This window comes from Salmo trutta, chromosome 5, assembly GCF_901001165.1.
Source record: "Salmo trutta chromosome 5, fSalTru1.1, whole genome shotgun sequence".
NCBI lineage: Eukaryota > Metazoa > Chordata > Actinopteri > Salmoniformes > Salmonidae > Salmo > Salmo trutta.
In genome coordinates, this window is record NC_042961.1 from 7,905,553 (window position 1) to 7,922,342 (window position 16,790).

A 16,790-nucleotide genomic window follows, 5' to 3' on the forward strand; every position below is an offset into this window, starting at 1 on the left:
AGTTACTGTCTTTTCCTGTTTCCAGGTGAGCTCCTGGGTGACCTGGATGATTCTGACAGCAGGTTCTATGGAGGAGAAGAGAGAGGTGTTCTCATGTCTGGTCCACGTGGCCAGGTGCTGTTGGAACATGGGAAACTACAACACTGTCATGGAGTTCCTGGCTGGACTCAGGTAGAAGCAGGGCTAGAACCAATTCTTCAAGGGAACATTTGATTATTTGATTTTATGTTTTTGCAAATATATTTCGGATCCATCTGCTCCACTATCATTTCCTGCTTAGTAAATAAACATCACATCATTTTTCTTTCACCCTCATTCTGTCTTCATCTCCAACTTCGCCTCCTAAACTGTCCACTTTTGGCCCTTCCATTCTTACTCAGCAGCATCTCTCCATCCTACACTTCAGGTCTCGCAAGGTGCTAAAGATGTGGCAGTTCATGGAGCAGTCGAACATCGAGACCATGCGTGCCCTGAAGGATGCCATGGCGCACCACGAGACGTCTGCAGAGTACAGGAAGGTGGTCTCGCGTGCTCTCCACACCCCGGGTTGCAGGGTGGTGCCCTTCTGGGGGGTCTTTCTGAGAGAGCTAGGGGAGGCCCTGGATGGAGCAGCTAGCCTGATCAACCTCAGACCACGCCTCAGCTCACAGGACTCTGTGGAGGTGAGGAATTATGCATTTTTTGCCTGGACCCATATCTGTTTGGGGAGTGTGACAATGACCATAGGAGTTGGCAAGACCATACAAACAGATCTAGGATCAGGCTAGAGGAATCTTGGCCTTATACTTAGAAATTAGGGCCACATTTATGTTGACATCACTGAATCTGTTTCCTACTGTTGTTTCCTATTCCTTTTTTGATATTCCTTTACACAATATTTAAATGTGTTCTATCCAAGTATAAAGTGCATTTGACCTTTTAGTGACCGTCCATTCAGGCCAGAAGTGAATCTCCACACAACACTACTCATTATACATATACTTTAGTAACCTTTCCCATCTTAAACACCACCTTGCCTTCTTTCCATAGTTTCAATGGTGACCTTTCATGGATCCCAAAAAATGTACAGAGAAAAAAACATACAAAATAATTTATTTCCTTCAATTTCCTTCAATTCGCAAGAGGCTGAATGTATCTCACTGGAGAAAGCATCCGAGCCCCTCTGTCTCTGTGTGTGTAGCCCATCTATCTGATGCTGTCTGGTCTAAAATACTATAACATTGATGCCGCCCGTTGCATTGAATGCAAGGGAAGCAAGCATTTGGCCTCCCTTGATAATTAAAAAAAATTAAATAATAGCCAATCAGCATTGAGCTAAACTGAGTGAGCTCAACTGTGAATGGTCCTGGTGCAAAAAAAAGTGTCACGGGAGCCAGTTTGGATTTGGCTTCACACCAATCATATCACATCAGAAGCCAAACGTTATTGACAGAAAAAACGGAAATTGTTGTGTTGTTGTCTTCCGGTGGCTAGCTAGCGATTTCCTAAATTAGTCATGGATGAAGATAGGGATTTGGACTTGTGGTTTTACTTAATTCTTCGCAATGGCCAATGATTATGAAGGCAATTCTGATCCAACCATAAATTCATACACTGTGCCCTTGGCCTGAGAGGATGAAAGTTCAACATGTAGCTCAACAGAGGTTAGTGGCACCTTAATTGGGGAGAACGGTCTCCTGGTAATGGCTGGAGCGGTATCAGTGGAATGGTATCAAATACATAATCTGCTCGGATCACCGATGCAGATGTTGCTCTCCGGTTTTGTGATGAAACAAAGGTGTGGTTGGATTTATTCTGCCACTGTGTCTTCTTCAAGACATATGAACTAACAGGTTATAGAGCAAACAACACAATTATCACAAACACATCGGTTGTAATATGGCTTTTTTTTCTGTCTTGGCTTCCCCGGTGATTTTACCAACGCACCGCTACTGCATAGTTTGTCTCTGACTACAACGGACAGGACAAGTTCCTGCAACGGGCGGGGCCAGATGGGCTCAACCAACCAGAGAAGGAAGCAACCATCAACAACATCCTGCAGACTATCCATAGCTGCAACCGCAGTATGGAGTCTGAGGATTGGGAGGAGTCTGGAGGGTCTGGTGACAGGAGTATCACTGGCTCACGTAAAAACTCCTTCAAGGATGGCAACCACAACCAGTAGGTGTCCACAGTAGACCCACCTAACTTTAGGCTACTTTTTAATGGTTTTTGCTGGATTTTGGTTCTGATTGTGCTAGAAAGTGTCAATAAAATCTGAAAACACTGATACCACAACACCTGCTATCTGATACAAGCTAGGTGAAGTTGGCTCCCCGTTTCAATATTACATCGTATTTTTCTTAATATAATTGTCAATGCATTATCTTTTATTTTGCTTCTTTAGAAATATTTGTGTTGGTGTCTTATTGTAGATAAAAATATCTGCATCCTTTTAAAGCTTCTTTTGGTCATGTTCCTCTCCTGAAAACACTCTTCTCTGGTCAGGTTCACCGTGGGCGATCTCTCCGAGTCTGCGGGTGACCTATCTGACCTATCACAGGGCAAAGACCCAGACTTCCAGGGTATGGGTAAGAGGACTCAGAAGGCCTTTGCCCATGGTACAGAGCTCATGCCCTGGTACGTCCTCTCCCTCCACCCCCACGTACACCACTTCCTCCAGCAGGGCGCAACTGTGATCCACTATGACCAGGACTCCCACCTCACCGCTCGCTGTCTGCTCCAACTCCAACCCGACAATTGTATCCTCACCTGGGCCAAGCTCCACTGTGAGGGCCTCCCTGGTTCTAGCCCTGGCACTGACTCCTCAAAGCTCCGGAGCACCACTGGGTCAGGGGCTGGCAGTCAGTACTGTGGGATGCTCATACTGAACAGCCTGGCGGATGGATTCCTGGATCTCTCCGTGGCTAAAGCTGTCTTTATGGGCCATCCTGGCGCTGACGTTCAGGCGGTATGCCTGCAGAACAAGCTCTCATCTGGGCTGAGCCTGGAGGAGTGTGGGGTGACTCTGCTCTATGGGCTCCATACAACAGACAACAGGTTATTACACTTTGTGGCCCCAAGAAACACAGCTAGGATGGTGTACGCTGGGCTGCAGTCCCTGTTAGCTGTTCACAGGAGGATGAGGAGGTTCCCTGACCAAAGGTTGCAGTGGCTCCGGAGGAAGTACGTCAACCTCTATCAGGTGAGGGACTGCATTGCAATGATGGAGTCAAGTTACTAAACCTCGGGTCCGAGTCAAGTGTTCCAGTCCCTACTGGTAGAGTGTGAATGGTGTCACCAGTCATGAAAATTGTGACTCGAGTCTGAGCTCTAGACATGAGCACCACAACTCTGAGGGAGGAGATGTGAGTGATTTACCATTTTGTACCAAGAAAATGTTCTTCTCTCTTCCAGGAGGATGGCAGGTACGAGGGTCCAACACTAGCCCAGGCCACCGAGCTGTTTGGGGGCAGGAGATGGAGTGTGGGTGCTGGTAGCATGGAGAAGTCTGGAGCTCAGAAGAACAGCCATCTCACTGTGACCTCCAATCAGAAGACGGTTAACTCCAATAAAAAGAAAAAGAAGGTTGGGACCAGCCATATTTTCAGTAGAGATTGATTCAACTCCTGCACAAATGCCTGGAGTTGGGTTGGAGGGACATGTTGAGTCAGTTTCAATAAAATAGCTACATTTTGTGTGTGTGTGTGTGTGTGTGTGTGTGTGTGTGTGTGTGTGTGTGTGTGTGTGTGTGTGTGTGTGTGTGTGTGTGTGTGTGTGTGGTGACAGGGGGACAGTGGGGATGCCACAGATGATGAGATGGTGTCACAGAAGGTGACGAGCGGTTGGGATATCCTAGGGCGGAATGCACCGGACCCGAAGGACAACATGGACCAAGACCAGGAAGACAGCAGCTCCTATGGTTTCCCTGGGCCTCTCTCCTCCTCCACCAGTAGATCCATGGCCATTAGCACCTCTTCCTCAGCCTCCAATCACAAAGCTCAAACAGGGTAAGATGCTACAAACTGTGGTATATTCGACTGTGTGCGTTTGCGTGCATATGCTTCATGTTTAATTTGTTGTCCTGATGTTTGTGCTGGAATTCAGTACACATAACATCTCTTGTGTATTTTCTTTGGCTACTCGCTTCAGTAATAGGTCAAGTCAGACACTATCTAGCCGGGTTAAGAGCCAATCAAAGAGCTTCCAGAACCTCATGATATCAGATGGCACCATGAGCTTTACTGAGTTTGTTGAGCTCTTCAAGTCCTTCAGGTAATCTCCTCTAACTCAACATTTATCTATCTACAGGGCCTTCGGAAAGTATTCAGACCCCTTGACTTTTTCCACATTTTGTTACGTTACAGTCTTATTCTAAAATGTATAGAATCCCCCCCCACTCATCAATCTACACACAATACCCAATAATGACAAATCAAAAACAGGTTTTTAGAAATGTTTGCAAATTTGTATTTATTTTACCTTTATTTAACCAGGTAGGCCAGTTGAGAACAAGTTCTCATTTACAACTGCGACCTGGCCAAGATAAAGCAAAGCAGTGCGACAAAAACAACACAGAGTTACACATGGGATAAACAATCGTACAGTGAATAACACAATAGAAAAATCTGTATACAGTGTGTGCAAATGAAGTAAGGCGGTAAGGCAATAAATAGGCCAATAGTGGCGAAGTAGTTACAATTTAGCAATTTACACTGGAGTGATATGTACAGATGAGGATGTGCAGGTAGAAATACTGGTGCGCAAAAGAGCAGAAAAACAAAAACAAATATGGGGATGAGGTAGGTAGTTGGTTGGATGGGCTATTTACAGATGTGCTGTGTACAGCTTCAGCGATCAGTAAGCTGCTCTGACAGCTGACGCTTAAAGTTAGTGAGGGAGATATAAGTCTCCAACTTCAGTGATTTTTGCAACTCGTTCCAGTCATTGGCAACAGAGAACTGGAAGGAAAGGTGGCCACAGGAGGTGTTGGCTTTGGGGATGACAAGTGAAATGTACCTGCTGAAGCGTGTGCTACAGGTGGGTGTTGCTATGGTGACCAGTGAGCTGAGATAAGGCGGAGAAAAAAATAATAATGATATCACATTTACATAAGTATTCAGACCCTTTATACAGTACTTGGTTGAAGTACCTTTAGCAGCGATTACAGCCTCAAGTCTAATTGGTTATGACGCTACAAGCTTGGCACACCTGTATTTGGGGAGTTTCTCCCATTCTTCTCTGCAGATCCTCTCAAGCTCTGTCAGGTTGGATGGGGAATGTCACTGCACAGCTATTTTCAGGTCTCTCCAGAGATGTTCGATTGGGTTCAAGTCCGGGGTCTGGCTGAGCCACTCAAGGACATTCAGAGACTTGTCCCGAAGCAACTCCTGCATTGTCTTGGCTGTGTGCTTAGCGTTGCCGTGCTATTAGAAGGTGAACCTTCACCCAAGTCTGAAGTCCTGAGAGCTCTGGAGCAGGTTTTCATCAAGGATCTCTCTGTACTTTTCTCCGTTCATCTTTGCCTCGATCCTGATTAGTCTCCCAGTCCCTGCTGCTGAAAAACATCCCCACAACATGATGCTGACACCACCATGCTTCACCGTAGGGATGGTGCCAGGTTTCCTCCAGACGTGATGCTTGGCATTCAGAACAAAGAGTTCAATCTTGGTTTCATCAGACCCGAGAATCTTGTTTCTTATGGTCTGAGAGTCCTTTAGGTGCCTTTTGGCAAACTACAAGCGGACTGTCATGTCCTTTTACTGAGGAGTGGCTTCCGTCTGGCCACTCTACCATAAAGGCCTGATAGGTAGTGTGCTGCAGAGATGGTTGTTCTTCTGGAAGGTTCTCCCATCTCCACAGAGGAACTCTGGAGCTCTGTCAGAGTGACCATCAGGTTCTTGGTCACCTCCCCGACCAAGGCCCTTTTCCCCCGATTGCTCAGTTTGGCTGGGTGGCCAGCTCTAGGAAGAGTCTTAGTGGTTCCAAACTTCTTCCATTCAAGAATGATGGAGACCACTGTGTTCTTGGGGACCTTCAATGCTGCGGACGTCATGGCTTGTTTTCTTCTCTGACATGCACTGTCAACTGTGGGACCTTATATAGACAGGTGTGTGCGCCTTTCCAAATCATGTCCAATCAATTGAATTTACCACAGGTGGACTCCAATTGTAGAAATATCTCAAGGATGATCAATGGAAACAGGATGCACCTGAGCTCAATTTCGAGTTTCATAGCAAGGGTCCGAATACTTACGTAAATACGTTTATTTTTATTTTTTTATAAATTTGCAACATTTTATGAAAACCTGTTTTTGCTTAATTATTACGCGATATTGTGTGTAGATTGATGAGGAATTATTTGTGTTTAATCCATTTTAGAATAAGGCTTTAACATAACAAAATGTGGAAAAAGGGAAGGGGTCTGAATATTTTCAGAATGCACTGTATATAGTATTATTGTGTAATACATTATTAGCTGTTACAGCAGTGAGATGTACATTCCTTATTATTTTCCCAGTGTTTTTCCCAGTGTTTTCCCAGTGTACAAAATTGCCACTATTTAATCAATGGCAGATTGTGGATTTCCAGATAGGGCTTTCAGTAGTGAGTTTGATTTGCACCAGCTTGTCCTAGGAGGTTGACATTGTCTACAATTGGGTGAATTGGGGCCTCCAACTTTTTGTTCCCATGTTGGTGTGTAGTATCCGGAGTCGTAAGGACCTGAAGAAAGTGTTTGATGCCCATGCTGTGTCCTGTGGTCAGTCTGCCTCTGAGCCTGCTCCTCTCTACACTCACCTCCGCATTGACGACCGAGTCACAGGAATACAGCCAGATCTGGGTGAGTTTCCTGGGTGAGTTTCCTGGGTAAGTCTCCTGGGTAAGTCTCCTGGGTGAGTTTCCTATGTGAGTTACCAGGGTGCGTTACCAGGGTGTGTTACCAGGGTGAGTTTCCTGGGTGAGTTTCCTGGGTGAGTCTCCTGGGTGAGTTTCCTATGTGAGTTACCAGGGTGCGTTACCAGGGTGCGTTACCAGGGTGTGTTACCAGGGTGAGTTTCCTGGGTGAGTTACCTGCCCAGTTGGGGTCAATTCCATTTAGATTCTTTAGGAGTAATGAAGCCTGGTCCCAGATCTGTATGTGCTGTATGGCCATGCTTGGCATGTCAAGGACCGCTGGAGTTGGTGAGAGAAGCACAAACAGATCTGGTACAAGTCTAGGAATAACAGTCTTCAAACTACAAATTTAACGGGAGCTCTGAGCCCTAGGCTAAGACGGCCTGTGCAGTGTGAAAAGCCCTGTGGCGTTAAACATTTTATATTCTTTTTTAATTTTTTTATTTCCACACTGAGGTCGAAATAACACTCTGAAATTGACTTGAATGCCTTGAATTTCAGCATGTTCAGATGGGATGGAGTTTTTGGCCCAGATCATGACATCAGAATCTGATCTGATTATAATAGAACAATGACCATTCATCTGGGTAAGGGGGTGGGCTCTAGACCATCCTATCAGCCAATCAGGGCTGTGTATGTAAATAAACTCAGCTACTCATATTTACTTTGAAGTCAAGTGTAAAAGTCTTTATTTGTGTTTCCCCCCAATCCTAGACCTTCTGACACGTAATGGCCTGGACCTTGGTCTTTCCATCCGGATCATGAGACACATGTCAGACAATCAGAAGCATATTTCAGATGCCATAGCTTCTGCCAGCATCGTGACCAATGGTACTGGCGTAGAGAGTGCCTCGCTGGGAGCTCTGGGCATGACCATCATGCACCTCAACGACTTCCTGGTCAACTGTCAGGGAGAGAACCACTCGCATGATGAAGTCCTAAGAATCATCCAGGTGTGTGACGATGAAGTGTGTCTGTGTGTGTGCATTTGTCCTTTGGCAAACAATCTTCCACTGAATTCATGTGTTGTGTGTTCTAGACATTTGAACCGTCTACCACTTTGCATCAGATTGGCTGGATGTCCTTTGAGGGATTTGCCCGGTCAGTATTTTTTGTATGTATTTGTGATCCCTGCGGGAATTGAACCCATGACCCTGCTGTTACCAACTGAGCCAAAAAGGAATGACCCAGGTTAGTTTTCCCCTGCTATAAGGTATCTGATGGACAAGGACAACTCTGCTTCCAAACTGGAAGAGTCTCCGCTGAATGTTGAAGAGCTCCATTACCCTCTGCCTTACTACTACATCGCTACATCACACAACACCTACCTGACCGCCCACCAACTCAAGGGAGAGTCGTCTGTGGAGCTGTACAGCCAGGTGACAATCAGAACACTGGTATTACCCTGACGGGGATAACACTCCATGTAATATTTACTCAAACCGATTGAGTGTTCAGCAATACAGCTGTCGTGGTGATAAACTGTCATTGAAAAGCCTTTATTGTTATGAATTTGGGGGGTAGCCCTACCAGGATTTGAACCCGGGTCCTTGCGTCTGTTAGTCCAACACCTTAGCCAATTACATCAAGAGATCCAAAACTTCTGATCCAAGCCATAGAGGTGTCTAGATGTTGTGTCCTTCTGATCCAAGCCATAGAGGTGCCCAGGTGTTGTATCCAGGTGTTGTGCCCAGGTGTTGTGTCCAGGTATTGTGTCCAGGTATTGTGTCCAGGTGTTGTGTCCAGGTGTTGTGTCCAGACGTTGTGTCCAGGTGTCCAGGTGTTGTGTCCAGGTATTGTGTCCAGGTGTTGTGTCCAGGTATTGTGTCCAGGTGTCCAGGTGTTGTGTCCAGGTGTCCAGGTATTGTGCCCAGGTGTTGTGCCCAGGTGTTGTGTCCAGGTGTTGTGTCCAGGTGTCCAGGTGTTGTGCCCAGGTGTTGTGTCCAGGTGTTGTGTCCAGGTGTTGTGTCCAGGTGTCCAGGTGTTGTGTCCAGGTGTCCAGGTATTGTGCCCAGGTGTTGTGCCCAGGTGTTGTGTCCAGGTGTTGTGTCCAGGTGTCCAGGTATTGTGCCCAGGTGTTGTGTCCAGGTGTTGTGTCCAGGTGTCCAGGTGTTGTGTCCAGGTGTTGTGTCCAGGTGTCCAGGCGTTGTGTCCAGGTGTCCAGGTGTCCAGGTATTGTGCCCAGGTGTTGTATCCAGGTGTTGTGTCCAGGTGTCCAGGTGTTGTGTCCAGGTGTCCAGGTGTTGTGTCCAGGTGTTGTGTCCAGGTGTCCAGATGTTGTATCCAGGTGTCCAGGTGTTGTGTCCAGGTGTTTTGTGCTGGTGTTGTGTCCAGGTGTTGTGTCCAGGTGTTGTGTCCAGGTGTCCAGGTGTTGTGTTCGGGTGTCCAGGTGTTGTGTCCAGGTGTTTTGTGCTGGTGTTGTGTCCAGGTGTTGTGTCCAGGTGTTGTGTCCAGGTGTCCAGGTGTTGTGTTCAGGTGTCCAGGGGTTGTGTCCAGGTGTTGTGTCCAGGTGTCCAGGTGTTGTGTCCAGGTTTCCAGGTGTTTTGTTCAGGTGTCCAGGTGTTGTGTCCAGGTGTTGTGTCCAGGTGTCCAGGTGTTGTGTTCAGGTGTCCAGGTGTTGTGTCCAGGTGTTTTGTGCTGGTGTTGTGTCCAGGTGTTGTGTCCAGGTGTTGTGTCCAGGTGTTGTGTTCAGGTGTCCAGGTGTCCAGGGGTTGTGTCCAGGTGTTGTGTCCAGGTGTCCAGGTGTTGTGTCCAGGTTTCCAGGTGTTTTGTTCAGGTGTCCAGGTGTTGTGTCCAGGTGTTGTGTCCAGGTGTTGTGTCCAGGTGTCCAGGTGTTGTGTCCAGGTGTCCAGGTGTTGTGTCCAGGTGTCCAGGTGTTGTGTCCAGGTGTCCAGGTGTTGTGTCCAGGTGTCCAGGTGTTGTGTCCAGGTGTTGTGTCCAGGTTTCCAGGTGTTTTGTTCAGGTGTCCAGGTGTTGTGTCCAGGTGTTGTGTCCAGGTGTTGTGTCCAGGTTTCCAGGTGTTTTGTTCAGGTGTCCAGGTGTTGTGTCCAGGTCGTTACGTTACTGTTTGGTTTGTTGTTGTCTCAGGTGCTCCTCCAGGGATGTAGGAGTGTTGAACTGGACTGTTGGGATGGAGATGATGGCATGCCAATCATCTACCATGGACACACCCTCACTACCCGCATACCCTTCAAGGTGAGTTGAGTTGAAGTGAGTTGAAATGAAGTAAGTTGAATTTAGTTTAACTAAGCTGAGATGAGTTGAGTTTGTTTGGGATTAATTGAGTTGGGTTGAGATGAGCTGAGTTGAATTGAGTTTAGTTTAGTTGGGTTGAATTTAGTTGAATTTCATTTATTGAGTTGAGTTAATCTCCCGTTCCTGCAGGATGTGGTGGAGGCAGTGAACCGCTCTGCCTTCGTGACCTCTGACCTACCTGTGATGCTGTCCATAGAGAATCACTGCTCCCTGCCGCAGCAACGCAAGATGGCCGACATATTCAAGGTTGGTAGGCCTGCTTACTGTCCTGTCTAGTTCAATGTTGAAATGTGAAATGGGCTCTTTCTGATGCTCGTTGGTGTTTTACGAAAGGAAGTAGAGACGGGGTGAGGTTAAGGGTTCAGGGTAGTCATAGAGTTAGTGAACCACCATCCGGGAACATATACGTTACATTGCCATTAACAGGTCAATCACAATGGATCCTTCTTCCCCTCAGAACAGATTAGAACTCTGATGGTGTGTTTGTGTTGTCCTTCAACAGACGGTGTTTGGGGATAAGCTGGTGACAAAGTTCCTGTTCGAGAGTGATTTCTCGGACGACCCACAGCTGCCATCACCATGGCAACTGAGGGGGAAAATCCTCCTCAAGAACAAGAAGCTAAAAGCTCACCAGACGCCGGTGGACATCCTCAAACAGAAGGCAAGGCCACTGATAAGGAACACACTGACCAAAAGTTTTCTTAACAGTTGTTGATCCAGTCCGGTATCTATATAATGTGCTATATGTACCTAAATTGATGGCACACTAATACATAATTAGAAGGAACTAAGATTGTCCTAAATGACTCTTCCTGATACAGGCTCACCAGTTGGCCCAGATGCATTCTCAGGCCAGTAGTGTGATGCCTCCTCCCTTCCCAACCAATGAGGATCAAGAGGAAGAAGAGGACGAGGATGAATATGACTATGAGTATGAATCACTATCTGATGGTATGGTCACAACACCAAGAGCATCCCAGTGTATGCCAGTTTATAGTCCAGACGTTTCTGTGGTAACAACCTCAAACAGCAATAATGTTAATTATCCCAATTCTTCTACTTATCCTGTGACCCCCTACTCACTCTTCCTCTGTAGCTGACGCCCTGGCTTTATCTACCGCTTCTTCTCTCCCAGAAGGTAATAAAAACAATCAAATTGATCACTTAAGATTTGCCAATTCCACAGCATGCTTGTTGTCCTATTGCTGAATAGATGTGTGCCCTGTTTGTGCAGTGCTCTAGTACACTGGCTGTGTGACTGTGTGTTGTGACTTTTCAAAAGCTTCTTATCTACTAAATTAGTACCCACTGATACTCAATTTGATTACCAAGTGGGTCAAAAACAACAAGAGATTGCTTGAATGCCAATAGTTTTTGGCCACATGTTTTAATGTTACTTAGATCACTGAAAACCTCAAATTAGATTACACTGCATGAATGTGTGTTTTTGTTTATACTGCAATAATAATGTCTTTGTCTGGGAATGTCTATGTTGATACAGATAATATCCTGGAGGATAGGCCTGAGGGAAAGTCTCTTTCAGGGGAGAAGTTACAGACCAAACACAGTGACGAAGTCCCCAAGAAGATGAAGAAATGCGAGGAGGAGGAGTTTGTCCTCCATTCAGGATCCAGCAGACGTAGAAATACAAAAGTATTTATCTTGTTGGAATTTTTTTTAATTACCCAGTTTCTCCCGGTATATTTGATTAATAACATCATGAGACAAGAGTCTTGTCTCTTTTGTATTTTTACACACTCTCTCACACACACACATGTATTTGGCAAGGAGCTGGAGGAAGAGTTCAAGCTGCCTCGAAGCAAGAAGGAAGGACGTCAGATAGCCCAGGAGCTCTCAGATCTGGTGATCTACTGCCAAGCTGTCAAATTCCCAGGTCTTTCCTTACATGACATCCTCTTCTATAAACAAACTATACAATGCCTTGTAAATAGCCTTGTGTTCCAGTCTCACATTCACCAGAGTAGGTTACCGTAATATTCCTGACTTGTGAGATCTCCTTGTGAAGGTATGAGTCTGTGTGTGTCCCAGGTCTATCCACTTCCAGGGAGAGAAAAGAGAGACAGGACGTTCTTTCTCCTAAAGGAAAGGGAAGGAGGTACATCTTTGGGAAAGATCCAGAGAAAGGTGTTCCAGGGGACCCATCGACAGTGATGCGCACCCCAGGGAGAGGTAGACTACTCTTCTCTGCCCCATGCCTAGCTATCAAAACTTAGTTGTAACTCAATGGTTACGGGTCTGCTATTTCTTCCTAGACAGGCTGGACATCTTTTGGATATATTTGAAAGTTGATAAGTTAAACCCTTTGCGTTCAGTGTGTCACACACACACACACACACACACACACACACACACACACACACACACACACACACACACACACACACACACACACACACACACACACACACACACACACACACACACACACATACCCCTCTTACACACACTCCTCTCATAACCCGTTCCCCCTAAATCTGAAGGAGCAGCATCGGAGGGCCCCCGTCCCAACTGGGAAGAACCACCCACCTCCCCTCCGTACACCTGTAATGCCTCCCTCAGCTCCCTCATCCACACCCCAAAGTGCTACCACGTCTCCTCAGTCAATGAGAACGCCGCCAAGCGCCTGTGTCGCCGCTACGCCCAAAAGCTGATCCAACACACCAGCGCCCAGCTCCTGCGGACCTACCCAGCAGCCACACGTATCGACTCCACCAACCCCAGTCCCCTACTCTTCTGGCTGCATGGAATACAGCTGGTCGCTCTCAACTACCAGACCGATGGTGAGCTAGACGCTAGGAGTTGTCAACTAAGTAAAGTTTGCATCATTATGCCAAATGTGGGAGAAAGTGGGAAATTCATTTGGCTAGCTTCATATGAGGAACCGATATTTGGCCTATTGCCAGAACGAGTTGGCCCTGTCTGAATTCAGTCAAAAGTACGAAGGGACAAGGGGTTCAGCGAATTCAATATTTCAGAAGTTGATTCAGAGAAGTCAATTGAAATTGGAGCACAACATGCATCTTGAAAATGACATTGTCTGTCTGTCTGAAAGTCTAGTTGTTGGCGCACAAACCTATTTTTGAGTCTCTCCAATAGTTTACACATTTCTCTCTCTTTCTCTTTCTCTCTCTCTCTCTCTCTCCCTCTCTCTCTGACAGACCTTCCCTTGCAACTGAACGCCGCCATGTTTGAGCCTAACGGGGGTTGTGGGTACGTCCTGAAGCCCCCGGTCCTGTGGGACCCCAGCTGCCCACTCTACGGACACTTCTGCCCCCTGGACAGAGACCAAAGGGGGATGAGCCCCGTCCTGTTGTCTCTCACTGTGAGTACTTAGCAGAGGTAATGGATTGAATGTATACGTGTACAACAAGTAGCTAGTGATCCTCAAAGGCAGCAGTGTCAACCGGTTTCCTTTTTCGGTCAGTTCATCTGGTGCAACACATGTTTTCTTGATGTCTTTCTCTATCTGTGTCTCTCGCCTATCCCCCCCTTCTCTCTTTCCATTCTTTCCAGATTATCTCTGGTCAGAATCTATGCCCAGGGACTATAGCAGGCAGTCCATGCATCGAGGTGGACATCCTGGGGATGCAGGCTGATGGGTGTCACTTCCGCACCAAACCCGTCCACCATAACCCCCTGAACCCCATATGGCAGCAGAGCTTCCACTTCCCTCTGCTCATGGCTGACCTGGCCTTCCTACGTTTTACCGTGGTGGAACACAACAGCTCCCAGACCACCGCTCAGAGAATCATATCACTCAGAGCACTCAGGACAGGTAGGCACACACGCACGCTGCATCATTTCATCTGTGACTTATCTTCCACACACTGGCACACACACAAAGAGTGTGTTTTTATTAGAAGACCCAAGCCTGGAACAGCTACAGTCATTTCACATGAGACATTTCAAACATGAACACCTGCTGTGAGTGGGGCTACATTCTTTCCTAACATTAAAGATAGAATCCTTAGTTTCTACATACAGTTTTGGACTTTTAAATAAATGATATATACCCATTGATTCTTGAAAAATATAATAATAATAATAATATAACTTGTAAATTCCTCATGAGCTTAGTTCAACTGTCATATCCCATCAGAACCAAAAATAAAAGCTTGTTTTAACCCCAATGTTTGTAAACAATGTAAATGCAAAGACTGATTAAAACTATCATGTTGATTTCATGGATGGCCTGTCCTTGCATCCATAGGTTTGTCTATGAATTTGAGAGTGGTTATATTTTCTCCAGACCCAGCCCTCTGCTTTTTACCAAAACAGAGGTGGGGTGAACGCTTTGTTATTGTTTTAATTAAGGACTATAGCTTTAACACTTCTGATATGCCTCTGAATGAGCACCAAATGGTCACGTGTGGCTCAGTTGGTAGAGCATGGCTCCTGCAACGCTAGGGTTGTGGGTTCCATTCCCACGGGGGACCAGTACAAATGAAAATGTATGCACACACTATTGTAAGTCGTGTCTGCTAAATTAATAAAATGCAAACTGAATGGGCATACTGTATACCAAGGGAATGGACATGTGCAAACAAAATAGGATACATGCAAATGACCTGTACCTATTTGTCTTCACATGCCCATTCAAGGCTTACTACACCTGGATCTATTTGTCCAGAATAATGTCGTACTGTGAAGGTAGGCTTCAGTCATGAGTATCGTCAGACAGTTTGGGTTTGATGTGTAATAAATGTAACCGACATTTTCAAAATACTGTAACCCTGTTTCAAAACTGAAAATAATTCATTATATTTTTTATTTTTCTTCTGGGGGTAGTAATGTTGCATTTGAAGGCATTCGGTGGTTGTAGAACTATGGCTGCATATCATTTTAATCCATATTTCATACAATAATACATTTGATTTTTAAAGCTACATGCTTCAGCACTCGGCAGTCCCATTCTGTGAGCTTCTGTGGCCTACCACTTTGTGGCTGAGCCGTTGTTGCTCCTAGACGTTTCCACTTCACAATAACAGCACTTACAGTTGACCGGGGCAGCTCTAGCAGTGCAGAAATTCGACCAACTGACTTGTTGGCGATAAACACAACTTTTTTCAATTTGATTAGCTAATTGAATTCACACAAAATGGGTAAAATTATATGCCCATATAAAGTTCAGTTTAAAAGAGACAGCATGGGTAAAACAAAACTAGAGGAAAGGCAGAAAAAGTTGCAATGCTGTCAAATGAGAGCATTATATTCCCAATACTAACAGTGGCAATCCTGTCAAAACTGTGTGGGGGTGTGTGTGGCAGGATACAGACATGTGCAGCTGAGGAATCAGCACAACGAGGTCCTGCCAGTCTCCAGTCTGTTCATCTACAGCCGTACATCTGAAGACAGCGGAACAGCAGGTTCACGGCCTGCATCATGGGTGAGTCTGTAGTTTATAGTGTGTAGTGAGTGTGTAGTGGGTGAGTGTGTAGTGAGTGTGTATAGTGGGTGAGTGTGTAGTGCAGGGTTTTCTCCTACTCCTGTCCTTGAGAGCTACAGGGTGTGCAGGATTTTGATTCAGCCGTGCATTAACCACTAAACTCACGCTGTGTGTCTGTGTGTCTCCCAGCTCTTCAGCACAGAGGAGCGTAGGGCTGCTGTGCAGTACAGGGTCACCGTCCATGGAGTCCCTGGGCCTGAGCCTTTTACGGTGGTGGGTGTGAGTGAGAGGACCACTGCCAGAGAGCTCCTACACAATGTAAGCATGTCATCTTTCACTTCGCCATGTACTGTACCTCGGCATTCTACACATTTGTTGGGGGGTTAAGATCATTTGGATCTTCGAGATTCATTTCAACAGTGCAATTGCAGCAATATAATGCTTAATCTCTATCTTTCTCTCTATATATATATCTACCTCCCAGATCCTTCCATCCCTCTCCTCCTCTACTCTAGTCTCCCTCTCTTCTTACTTCCTGATGGAAGAGAGGGTGGCTTTGCCCCGTGAGAGGGGGGAGGCTCAGGGTGAGGTTCGGGGTGAGAGGGGGGAGGTTCGGAAGCCTCTCCTGCAGAGGACGATCAGGCCTGAGGAGGAGATACTCAGGGTTGTCGAGAGCTGGAACCCTGACGAAGGCTACCTGGGCAGAGTATGCCTCAAAACGAGAGAAAAGGTCTGGTTGTATTTCAACCTACTCAAAATCACTGTTCCGTTCTCTGATGACCAAATGTATGACTTACAATTGGTAAAGTCATTGCACAGTTTTTCCAATTTTGTTGCTTCAGAGCCTACAATTCAAATGATATTGTAAATTTTTTTCTTTGATCTACTCAACCTGTTCAGCTTGTTCAACCCCAAAAACTGCTCTGGTGGCGTTACACTGCAACTGACCCTGTTCCTTTCAATGTATGTGTGGAATGCGCCAATTATGCCATTCTTTGCAGATATGAATGAACTGTTGTTGATGTCTCTAAAAAAGACTCAACCTTAACCCTACCTTTAATATTCACCTTTGTTTCAGCTTGTGAATGACGAGAAGCCAGTTATAGAGGAGATGGAGGTGAGCTGTGGACTGGAGGATGATTCCTTTCTGGTGGAAGTACATGGAGTGTCTCCTGACCAATCACCAGTGACCCTCAGAGCTCCCAGACACATCACAGGCAATGACCTCATCCAACAGGTAAGCATATGGGAGTCAG

The 16,790-nt window shown here is 46.1% G+C and overlaps 1 protein-coding gene across 5 annotated transcripts in view; it reads left to right on the plus strand.

Moving 5' to 3' along the window:
* Positions 1 to 16,790, plus strand: part of LOC115193594 (1-phosphatidylinositol 4,5-bisphosphate phosphodiesterase epsilon-1) — a 37,197-nt gene that overhangs the window by 17,548 nt on the left and 2,859 nt on the right. For 4 of the 5 annotated variants that reach the window (XM_029752390.1, XM_029752385.1, XM_029752387.1 and 1 more), the window contains 26 exons: positions 26 to 171; positions 407 to 662; positions 1,940 to 2,160; positions 2,488 to 3,184; positions 3,397 to 3,567; positions 3,769 to 3,989; positions 4,132 to 4,254; positions 6,683 to 6,819; positions 7,587 to 7,825; positions 7,912 to 7,973; positions 8,086 to 8,251; positions 9,960 to 10,067; positions 10,257 to 10,373; positions 10,630 to 10,788; positions 10,949 to 11,078; positions 11,224 to 11,265; positions 11,629 to 11,780; positions 11,916 to 12,021; positions 12,177 to 12,317; positions 12,629 to 12,928; positions 13,307 to 13,470; positions 13,662 to 13,923; positions 15,416 to 15,534; positions 15,724 to 15,852; positions 16,019 to 16,264; positions 16,613 to 16,771. In XM_029752390.1, coding sequence (XP_029608250.1) covers positions 26 to 171; positions 407 to 662; positions 1,940 to 2,160; positions 2,488 to 3,184; positions 3,397 to 3,567; positions 3,769 to 3,989; positions 4,132 to 4,254; positions 6,683 to 6,819; positions 7,587 to 7,825; positions 7,912 to 7,973; positions 8,086 to 8,251; positions 9,960 to 10,067; positions 10,257 to 10,373; positions 10,630 to 10,788; positions 10,949 to 11,078; positions 11,224 to 11,265; positions 11,629 to 11,780; positions 11,916 to 12,021; positions 12,177 to 12,317; positions 12,629 to 12,928; positions 13,307 to 13,470; positions 13,662 to 13,923; positions 15,416 to 15,534; positions 15,724 to 15,852; positions 16,019 to 16,264; positions 16,613 to 16,771 — 4,773 coding nt within the window. The remainder of the gene's footprint in view (positions 1 to 25; positions 172 to 406; positions 663 to 1,939; positions 2,161 to 2,487; positions 3,185 to 3,396; positions 3,568 to 3,768; positions 3,990 to 4,131; positions 4,255 to 6,682; positions 6,820 to 7,586; positions 7,826 to 7,911; positions 7,974 to 8,085; positions 8,252 to 9,959; positions 10,068 to 10,256; positions 10,374 to 10,629; positions 10,789 to 10,948; positions 11,079 to 11,223; positions 11,266 to 11,628; positions 11,781 to 11,915; positions 12,022 to 12,176; positions 12,318 to 12,628; positions 12,929 to 13,306; positions 13,471 to 13,661; positions 13,924 to 15,415; positions 15,535 to 15,723; positions 15,853 to 16,018; positions 16,265 to 16,612; positions 16,772 to 16,790) is intronic. The other variant, XM_029752389.1, reaches the window with a different exon arrangement.